At 39.0% G+C, this 10,272-nt stretch overlaps 3 protein-coding genes and 2 pseudogenes across 3 annotated transcripts; 3 read left to right on the top strand and 2 right to left on the bottom strand.

Annotated features, from left to right (window-relative positions):
• The first annotated feature begins 288 nt into the window (after positions 1-288).
• Positions 289-2,150, top strand: LOC113352855 (annotated as a pseudogene).
• Positions 2,012-3,161, bottom strand: LOC113350519 (annotated as a pseudogene).
• A 1,071-nt stretch (positions 3,162-4,232) lies between these two features.
• LOC113352856 (UPF0481 protein At3g47200-like) lies at positions 4,233-5,978 on the top strand. Its single transcript, XM_026596617.1, has 3 exons — positions 4,233-4,262; positions 4,307-4,921; positions 5,014-5,978. Exons 1-3 carry the CDS (start codon positions 4,233-4,235, stop codon positions 5,782-5,784), a joined length of 1,416 nt encoding a protein of 471 aa, XP_026452402.1. The 3' UTR covers positions 5,785-5,978.
• Positions 5,979-6,676: 698 nt separating this feature from the next.
• Positions 6,677-7,780, bottom strand: LOC113350520 (uncharacterized protein PB18E9.04c-like). The gene is made up of 2 exons (XM_026594665.1): positions 7,625-7,780; positions 6,677-7,543 (listed from the first exon to the last, which is right to left on the bottom strand). Exons 1-2 carry the CDS (start codon positions 7,734-7,736, stop codon positions 7,035-7,037), a joined length of 621 nt encoding a protein of 206 aa, XP_026450450.1. The 5' UTR covers positions 7,737-7,780; the 3' UTR covers positions 6,677-7,034.
• A 617-nt stretch (positions 7,781-8,397) lies between these two features.
• Positions 8,398-9,964, top strand: LOC113352857 (protein bfr2-like). Its single transcript, XM_026596618.1, has 2 exons — positions 8,398-8,552; positions 9,433-9,964. The coding sequence occupies exons 1-2, from the start codon at positions 8,398-8,400 to the stop codon at positions 9,962-9,964; spliced, it is 687 nt and encodes a 228-aa protein (XP_026452403.1).
• The last annotated feature ends 308 nt before the right edge of the window (positions 9,965-10,272 follow it).

Below are 10,272 nucleotides of genomic sequence, written 5' to 3' on the forward strand. Positions count from 1 at the left end.
CTTAATTTTATATAAAAAAGCAAACACTTTATTATATATATGCACCATTCGTTTTTGGCTTTTTTGCGGTATATACTTATATCACTGAGGAGAGCTTAGGTATAGTTTGAGTATGATATCAAAATAGCTGTCCGTTGATGCATATTTTTTACGTAAATTGTACGGCAATGTTTTGTCCGTTAGACAACCTATTTAAGACCCCTTGTCTCTCAATGTGAACATTGCTATTAATATCACTAGTTCTGATTTTAGGATTGTGCAATTAGTTCGATAGTTTAAGAGAATAAAATGACTATTTCATCGACTAATTCTCGACTAGTTGTGTCATTCGGCGAAATGCTTATAGATTTTGTTCCTGAGATTGCCGGTGTTTCTCGCAGATACAAGGACTTTCGTCAAGGCTGCTGGTGGTGCTCCTGCTAATGTTGCTTGTGCCATTGCCAGACTTGATGGTACCTCCGCTTTCATGGGCAAGGTTAATTTCATCTTTCACTCTCACTCTCACTTTTCTCTATTCTCCTTAGCTTTAATATGTAAATGAACAGGTAGGAAACGATGAGTTCGGGAAGATGCTTGTCGATATATTGAAACAGAACGGCGTAAATAGTGACGGAGTGTGTTTTGACGATGATGCCAGAACGGGTTTGGCGTTTGTAACATTAACAAAGGGTGGTGAAAGGGGGTTATGTTTTACAGGAATCCTAGTGCAGATATGATGTTCAGAGAATCTGAACTAAACACCAGACAGATAAAGCAAGCAAAGATCTTTCATTATGGTTCCATAAGTTAGATATCAGAGCCATGTCGTTCCACTCATTTGGCTGCCATGAAAATAGCTAAACAAGCCGGTGCACTACTCTCATACGATCCGAATCTTCGGTTGCCACTATGGCCGTCAGCCGAGAGTGCTAAAGAAGCCATTATGAGCATTTGGAAAGAAGCTGATATTATCAAGGTTTATGAAGTGATCACCATATTAATTACTTATTATCATATCATAAATGGACTCGTTAAGCTAGCTTAACATATATAGACTTATGCATGAATGTTTCACCTGTAGGTTAGCGACAACGAAGTCTAGTTTCTTATGGAAAACGGAGATCCATTAAACGAAGATGATATTCTCAAAACATTCTGGTTTGACGGCTTGAAATTGCTGGTTGTCACCTAAGGAAAGGACGGTGTTACATACTACACCAAGGTTTTACACTTCTCATTTACCCTATTATCCTGAACCGCCTGGATGTTGGACCTATCGGCCTCCCTTGCTTGACGCGTTACCAATCTTTCAATTTTTGGAAGTTGTACGTAGTTAATAAGTTTGTGTTGATCGATTGGCATTTTATGTGTAGAAATTCAAAGGAGGCAAAGTGAAAGGCTATTCACTTAAGAAAGTTGATACACAGGAGCTGGTGATGCATTCATGGGGGCACTTCTTCACTCAATTGCCCAAGACCCTTCTCTCATTGAGGCAATCCTTTGTTCATACATTTCCATTTTAACGAAAAAACTAGCTCGAATAATTTCCCAAACAATTCTTTTAATATGGGTTACTTGCGTATTTTGATTAGGACGAAGATAAACTAAGGAAGACGCTTACGTTAGCTAGTTCATACGGAGCATTGTCAACAACATAGAAAGGAGCAATTCCTTCTCTTCCTAAGATGTCGACGGCTCTTGAATTCATTGCAAACGATGGCATTATGAAAGAGCCATTGCTAACTCGTATATTTAATTACTGTCGAATGCTTTTGGATGGCTCAAGGCTCGCAAAGAAATATAGCTAGTAATCTAGCTAGTAGTATCATACTAGCTATCATTCGTTGTATTGAACTAAATAAATATTTTCTTATTTTATTTAATTTACCAACCAGATTCTTAGCAGGGTGCAACAATTATTACATTGCAGTAGCTTGTAAAGAACTCATCACAGGGTCAATTATGATTGTGCAATGCAGATCAATTTGTGAAACCCAGATGAAGAGATTTATTATGATGAAATGAACTCAAATTACAAAAAAAATGGCATAAAATTTAGAGGTGTCAGAAGTTATCTCAATTACATAAGTAACAACAATGTATTTGAATAACCAGGTAATTAATGAATCGACATTTTTCATAGAATGTACACTTAGTTTCCGGGGGCAAAATTTGTGGCGAAAGCCCAAGCGTTGTTGCTAACAGGATCAGCAAGATGGTCAGCCAAGTTTTCTAGAGGTCCTTTACCAGTAACAATCGCCTGAACAAAGTATCCAAACATGGAAAACATTGCTAATCTTCCGTTCTTGATTTCTTTCACTTTCAACTCAGCAAAAGCCTCTGGGTCGTCAGCAAGTCCAAGAGGGTCGAAACTTCCACCGGGGTAAAGTGGGTCGACAATCTCACCAAGAGGTCCACCGGCAACACGGTAACCTTCAACTGCACCCATCAAGATAACTTGTGTAGCCCAAATGGCCAAAATGCTTTGAGCATGTACTAAGCTTGAGTTACCCAAGTAGTCCAATCCTCCCTCACTGAAGATTTGTGCTCCGGCTTTGAACCAAACGGCTTCACCGAATTTAACGCCATTACGTGAGAGCAATTCAGGGAAGATGCATCCTAGAGCTCCGAGCATAGCCCATCTACAGTGAATCACTTCAAGCTCACGGTTTTGGCGAAAGTTTCAGGATCAGCAGAAAGTCCGGCAGTGTCCCAACCATAATCACCAGGGAATTCACCGTTGAGATACGATGGAGCCTCGCCTGAGAAGGGACCCAAGTACTTAACTCTGTCGGGACCGTACCATGGGCTGTCAGATGAAACTGCGGGTTTGGATGATTTAGCAGGCTTTGCCACTGTCTTTTTCTGGAAGAGCATGGTGATTCTTCCTTCACCCTTTGGAACGGATGGTGTTACTTTCACTGCCTTTCCGGCAAGAGAGGGAGAAGAGAGAGCCATTGTTGAAGCAGCCATTGAAGGATGTGACTGAAATAAGATCTAGAAAGAAGCAGTGAAAGGAAATGAAGGATGAGTTTGTGTTTTCAGACTGTTGATGCTTGGTTGTATTAAAAGGGAGCATGCATCAAACGGCAACTTTATCTACGGATATCTGTATCCACATTGTAATTGGCTAATGAACTTCCATGGCTCTGCTCAACGGTTGAACAGTAGCAACCCTTCCATCCACAAGTTTGTGAAAATCAAATAATTTTAACACCAGCAAGGGAAAATCAACCGTTAGCTTATCTAGAGATATCTGTATCCATATTGTGATTGGCTAATAAAGTTCCATGGCTATGCTCAATTGCTGAAGAGTTTGCACTCTCTCATCCACTAGCTTATAGAAATCTATAAGTTTTAACATCAGCCAGGGAATAATACCCCCAGTTGTTGGTTGTCTGAGATTTTGTTTAGATAAATCTTTCAAATTGTGTTTGTTGTAGTCTCTGAGGATCGAACCCCAGACCATTTGTCAAAAATGTGTTCATTAGTGATGTATATCCGTGCTAGATCGGCCAGTTAAAAGATATTCGGGCTGATGAGGCCAACCATGACTCACCAGACAGATATAAATAGCCAATATTTAGGGTTTTTCAATTTACTGAAGTTTTTAAAAGGTTAACCAACCGCAGCATGGAGACTCTTCCCATAGATATTTTAGAAAGTGTAAACTACGGAGAAACCCATCTTCTATCGGGGAAGCGTTATACATGCATAACTTGGGAAGAGAAAATCCTAAACGAAATTCTCACAAGAGGCCAGTCGAGTTAAGTGCCTGTAAAAGTTTGTTGACTGTCCACACATTGAACTAACCATTATCCATTACAAGATATTACCTTGATTTCCTAATATTCGCCATGCATGTACTTGCTTTAGGCATCTACAGAAACGCAAAAGCTCTTTATTTATTGTCCATATATATAGGATTTTGCTGTACCTTAATGTTGCTTTTTCTTTTTCCAAAGCCTCTTTGGAAGGGAAAGCATTACTATTGCTTCCTAGTTCCGTTTTCACGTTTTAAAAAAAAAAAAGAAACAAAAAGCACTTGGAATGATTTAAGACTCTCTCAATTGGCATGTGAACATACTAAAGAAGCGTCTCCCCGCGAAATGGAACCCGATTCGACATATATAGATAATACCTAGTCTTTTGTCTCTTTTACCTCACTCATCAGTTTTAGATATTATTAAATTACGTGCTGCCGGTCTTTGTCGTCCTCGTCGATATCATTTTCTTGTTATCATCATTCGACCATGTCGTCCTCGGTATCAGCCTATGATCAAGTTAGTGGTCACGAAGCTGATGAGCATCATCACGAAAGCAGTAGCCGCATAGTAAATGGATAATCGATGTGAAAGAAAACCTAGATAAGCTGGAAGAATGGAGGAAACTGGATCACTGGATGAAGAAATGCATTTACGAGATACCGGCATGTGTCAAAGATCTGAACAAGAAAGCTTTCAAGGCTCAAGCGGTGTCTTTCGGCCCCTTCCACCATGGGGATGATCACTTGATTCCGATGGAGGAACACAAGCATAGAGCACTCCTCCAATTCGTTAAAAGATCAAATAAACCCATTGAGTCATACATGGACGCACTTCATCGGGTTGGTAAGAACCTCATAGACTCTTATGATTGGCTTGATGAAGCAACAAATAATGATTACCGAGATCAACACGGCAACTACACTGACAAGTTCTTGGAGCTCATGATGCTGGATGGCTCATTCATGCTCGAAATTTTACGAACAGCCACACGAATTATTGATGATTATGCTTCTAATGACCCAATCTTTAGTTATCATTGTAAACTAAACTTAATGCCTTATATTAGGAGAGATATGCTTCTGCTCCAAAACCAACTCCCAATGCTTCTTCTGGACACCTTACTCAATGTTGAAGATAGTGGAGCCGGAAATACTAATGGAGACCACGAACCGAAGGTACGTAATAGCGTCACTACAGTATATATTCCTCCAATTTTCTGGTATTCATTTGTAACTTCTAATTGATTTTACTACTCCTTGATAAACAGAACGAGGAGTACCTAAACAGTATCATAATTAGGTTCTTTACCCCAAACAGACCTACCCATATCGTTGGCAGATGTCGACATGTACTAGACGTATATAGGAAAAACCTTCTTCAAGAGCCACACAATAAACCTCATAAACCACATGGTCACGGACTTCACGGTAAAAATGGTCACAGTGAATACAGTTTTGATATCATCCGTTCAGCAAGGGAGCTTTACGAGGCTGGCATACATCTCCAGACTAGTAAGACCTTGAGTCTCAAAGACATCTCCTTTTCTGGTGGAGTTCTCCGACTACCGATGATTGTGGTGGATGACACAACTGAATCCACTTTTTTGAACCTAATGGCCTACGAAAGGTTCCATGATGGAGAAGGAAATGATGTTACTGCTTGCATCTTTTTCATGGCCAACATCATCGATTCGGCCAAAGATGTTACTCTCCTCCACTCTAAAGGGATACTACAGAATGCGCTTGGGAGTGACAAGGCAGCTGCGAAGCTGTTCGACGAGCTGTCCATGTATGTGGCACCTGATCCTGATAGTAGGCTAGGCAAGCTGCACCAGGAGGTGAATGATTATTGTGAGAGGAGGAGGAATAAATGGCGTGCTAACCTTATTCAAACCTACTTTAGGAGCCCGTGGACTATTATTTCTCTTGTCGCGGCTATTGTCCTAATGGCACTCACCTTTGCTCAGACAATATACACCTTATATCCTTATTATCACCCTCGTGATGCACCACCTCCTCCTCCATCCAGACTTGGTTAGTAACCTTATTCTTTTTTAATTTCTTAAACCATATTTTTGTGTGTTTTTGTGTGTGAATTACCCAGTTATAATGAGCTTCTTGATCGATGTTTCATTTAAAGTTATCAGTTTTAGTTGGTGATTTGTGATTTGCTTGAGATATATTGAATGAATTGAATTGTATTCTTCTTGTTTTTTAAAATTCCGATGAAAGATATACTTGGTCCAGAGATCTAACACCAACTTGTGAATTCCATGCCTAAGCATAACTGCACATATGTGCTTGGTTTTTTTTGGGAAAGACGATTTATGGAAGAAAAAACACATTTCTATGGACTCATTTGCCCAAGGTAAAAACATACCAGCGCCATCAAAATCCAAGTGACGAGCTTCTATAAGCTCCTTCATGGTTGATGAACCATGGTAACAACATTGAAAATAGTAGGCACCATTTCACGTGAACTTTCAACTCCTCCTTGGAATAGCATACCGATGAAAAAGATAGTTGAGATACGAATTATTATTTTTGCTGCATTCAGGTTATCAAAACAAATTCTGGCACACAATTGGAATAACATAGACACAATTCGAATAACATGGGTTGCCAAGATTTAGTAAGTTTATATACATAAGTGATGGTGTAGCCCTGGTTAAAATGTACAATCGTCTGATTCACGATTCAGATGAGAAAAAAATACTACGAGGTGTACCTCTGAACTAACAGAATCATCATCAACTCGGTCAGTTCATTACAAGTCATGAGTTCACCTCTCTCGGGCGTGCTTCTACTTTGACCAAAGTTTTAGATTCATTCATACACTATATATGCACGTCGCTCTAACCAAATTTCACGATTTTACACTTCGACTCAGATTCACAAACATTGAAAGTGATATCAAACTGAGATATGGTAAGATTAATTAAGTTGAAAGAAGGGTTCTATTATTGAAAGATAATCAAAAGCAATTAGAATTACAGACTTCATATTAAGCTATAACTGTAACGTAACCAACTGATCACAAAGCCATCATTAGAATGCTTTCGATTACAACAAGATAAAAAAGAAATCATATGAGCAGTGATATGATCTCATCAACTCCTTGCTTTATTTTGAAATTGTAGATAATAAGTAACTCGCAGATATCAAGAGACCCCTCCAAGTATTATCCATACCTTTTATTTAGTGATTGTACTTATAAATATATATATATATATATATATAAGAGCAGTAGCACATGTTGCTGCTGCAGCAGTAGTGGTGGTATACGTGCTTAACGTGTTGGCATATTATTTGGTGAACAAACGTTGGGGACATTTGTAAGTGAAATACAAGAACCGCTTGATGAATCTTGAGGTGGCATACAAGGAAGCTTCCTAATATCTGAAAGTGAAAGACAAGGCATTGCAGGTAGGCTACATGAAACGGAATCAACATTTGGGAGCGCTACACAGTCGGTAGAATATCCTTGTGCCATCGTTAAGCAATTAATGGAAGAAATCTTTTTCTTCGACAGACATGGGAAAGTTTCGGTAGGAGTTGGAATAGTAGCGGTACTGTTTGTTTCGGTAGGTGGAATTGTTTCAGGAGTAGTAGTAGTAGTAGTGGTACTGTTGGTATCGGAAGTTGGAGTTGTATTAGGAGTAGTAGTACTACTATTGGTATCGGAAGTTGGAGTTGTATTAGGAGCACTAGTACTGTTTGTATCGGTTGTGGGAATTATAGGACAGCTCGTACCTGTAGTAGTAGTACTGTTTGTATCCGTGATAGGACAGCTTGTACCTGTAGTAGGAATAGTATCAGTAGTACTGTTTGTTTCAGTAGTAGGGCAACTTGCATCGATAGTAGTAGTGGCAGTATTACCTGAATCTTGAACTGCTTTCCCAAAATGAGAACGCGCTACCGCAATGTTGGTGGAGGAAAATGTTATGATGATCAGACACAAGACAGATGGAAATAGTTGCGAAGAACCCATGGTTATTTCGTTTAGGTTAGATAGAAAAAAGGGATTTGTGGGATGATGAGTTTTGGCTTCTTTAACACTTATTTATATAGGCAATTGCAATGGTTTAGGATTTAACTATTGGACCTAGCTGTTGACATGTAAATGTTAAGGGACCATCTCTAATTACTGATTGATGTGCGAGCAATTTAATAAATATGCACAAAAATGTAATAGGGATTGTTACTGGTGTAGTTAACTAATATTCATATCTATGCAATCTGTCAGTTCTATTTCTCATTTCTAACATACATCCAAGAAGATACTTAATGCCAATAATATTCAAGGTAAATTGACTATCTATCTAGCTAATGAACACTGTTTAATTGGGGGTCATGAAAAATAATTGGGGACCAGGTCACAATTTATACCCACACCAAATATATGGGGCTTCTAAAATGATGGTGAAATAACTATTTTATCCTTGTCTAATATCTAATCCTAAAATCCTATTACTAATTGAGCGAGGCCCCAATTTTTTTTCAAACAAAATTCTTCTTTTTGTCCTCCTCTCCCCCTCTCCCTGGTCGTCCATTTTCTCCATTAATGAGTGGAGGAGAATTTTTTTTTCTTCAAACGACTCATCGCGTAATCGTCGATTAATTTTAATCGACGATTAACTTCTTCTACAAACATGGTTCGTACAAAGCAGACCGCTAGAAAGGCAAATCAAATATCTAATCTCGTCGATTCTGTTAATGCAGCGAAGGCGCATTCGCGACTGAGCAATAAATCAAATCAGCCGGAAAAATCAAATCATCCGGAGAAGAAAATGGTTCCAATCAGAAGGTATGTCCACTAAACCCCCCAACTCTAACTTGGGTTTGAGTTTAATTTCATGTTCTACTGAAAAATTAGGGTTTGAATCGGAAAAATTAGATTCTCAGAACTCGAGTCGTTAATGACGAGGGTTGTTTGGTTCACGATTTTTCCTTTGCATGTTAGAATTTTGAGAAATCGTCAACCATTAGGGTGGCGGAGAAAACGATCTCTGGTGTAGTTAAAATTTTCTAGGTTAGAATCGTTAACCATTTTTTATTTCTTAACGATTTTTGATCTGCACGTGAAGTTCATCAAAAATCGTTAACCATTAGTAATATGTGAAAACGACTCTAGTGTGGTTGTGTGCTAGATTCTTTGGACGACCATTTTTATTCATCAACGACTCTATGATATGCCAAACCATATCTCTGTCCCAAATAATGAAGAGTCGTGCACATAAATTATACTGGTTAACGATTCTCGTTTGATGATTAAATTAGGAAGTTAACGAGTCAGTAACAAACATATGTAGCTCCTCTGTCAAAAAATTGGAAGGCTCGTTAAGGAATCACGCTTCAATCGTCAAGCATAAATTGAGAATCGTTAACAAAGTACATGTAGTCGTTTGTATTTCTAAGGGTCGTTTCTTTTGATACTTTTTTCTGACGACCGTTTGATATTTTGTTGTCTTTGGCCTATAGTAGCAAGAATAAAAAAGAGAAGCTTTCCATGGTAACTCCTCCATCCAGACCTCCCCGCAACAGAAAATACCTAAATGTCGGTCTATTTTGAGGAAAAACACCGAGTGAGGTAGTCTTACTTATCCGCGAACCCAGAGACCCATGTGATGATTCGTCAGAATTTTCATGTTCATCCTCTCATGTTTTATCTGCAACTGGAAGCGAAGAAGAAGAAGTCTCAAAACATGCGAAATTCCTTTAGGAGGTGAATATGTTGCTTATGAGGATGATGATGATGGTAATGGCGGTGATGATGGGAATGGTGGTAATCGTGGAAATGAGGAGGCAGATATTGAGGAAGAGGAGGATGAAGGTAATGATGATGATGATGAGGATGAGGATGGAAATGGTGGTGCTAGCGGTGATGAAGAGAGGGATGAGGATGATGGTAATGATGGAAATGGTAAGGAAAGAACTGATGGTAGTAGTGGTGATGATGATGAGGAGGAGGAGGAGATTCAGGAGGATGAGGAGGTTGCGGCGCAACCACATCCACAACCACAACCTAAGAAGAAAGTTCCAAATGCACCCTGCGCGCGACACATTCCACCCACGCGTTTGCAGCTTACTCGTCTTAGCAATGGAAAAGACGGAGGTGAACCTAAAGACGGCGGCAAAGTTCTATTTGGATATGATAGCTCGTGGGCCCGTACCATCAACGAGACAATTGTAACATTCTCAACTTTGTTTTTCATATAATTTGTTGATATTTAATTTCTTATATTTTAATTCTATTTGTTTGTCTTTCGTAGGATCATAAGAATGCCACGCGTCTTTTTAGACACCAATCTTCTTATGCAAAGATGGAAAAATGGCCCCTAAAAGGTGAATGTGCAAGAGTGAAATTATGGGGATTCATCTTTTAATAGAGTCATCAATCTGCTAAAATGACAGTTGACGACTCTTTCCTAACAAAAAATGTAAAACAAGGGTCGTCAACATGTAAAATTTAACAATACCGACACTTTAAGAAAAGTTGACGACTCTCCATGTAAACTAACGACTCT

Source organism: Papaver somniferum, chromosome 2 (assembly GCF_003573695.1).
Source record: "Papaver somniferum cultivar HN1 chromosome 2, ASM357369v1, whole genome shotgun sequence".
In the NCBI taxonomy this organism is placed as follows: Eukaryota; Viridiplantae; Streptophyta; class Magnoliopsida; order Ranunculales; family Papaveraceae; genus Papaver; species Papaver somniferum.

What these genes read in the sequence shown, in the direction of transcription:
- LOC113352856 (XM_026596617.1), top strand. Translation starts at nt 4,233, where the DNA reads ATGTCGTCCTCGGTATCAGCCTATGATCAA. An exon ending in CGGTATCAGCCTATGATCAA is followed by an intron (nt 4,263 to 4,306) that starts GTTAGTGGTCAC and finishes CGAAAGCAGTAG; the next exon opens with CCGCATAGTAAATGGATAAT. An exon ending in ATGGAGACCACGAACCGAAG is followed by an intron (nt 4,922 to 5,013) that starts GTACGTAATAGC and finishes CTTGATAAACAG; the next exon opens with AACGAGGAGTACCTAAACAG.
- LOC113350520 (XM_026594665.1), bottom strand. Translation starts at nt 7,736, where the DNA reads ATGGGTTCTTCGCAACTATTTCCATCTGTCTTGTGTCTGATCATCATA. An exon ending in GAAAGCAGTTCAAGATTCAG is followed by an intron (nt 7,544 to 7,624) that starts GTAATACTGCCA and finishes TTCCTACTACAG; the next exon opens with GTACAAGCTGTCCTATCACG.
- LOC113352857 (XM_026596618.1), top strand. Translation starts at nt 8,398, where the DNA reads ATGGTTCGTACAAAGCAGACCGCTAGAAAGGCAAATCAAATATCTAAT. An exon ending in AAAATGGTTCCAATCAGAAG is followed by an intron (nt 8,553 to 9,432) that starts GTATGTCCACTA and finishes CTGGAAGCGAAG; the next exon opens with AAGAAGAAGTCTCAAAACAT.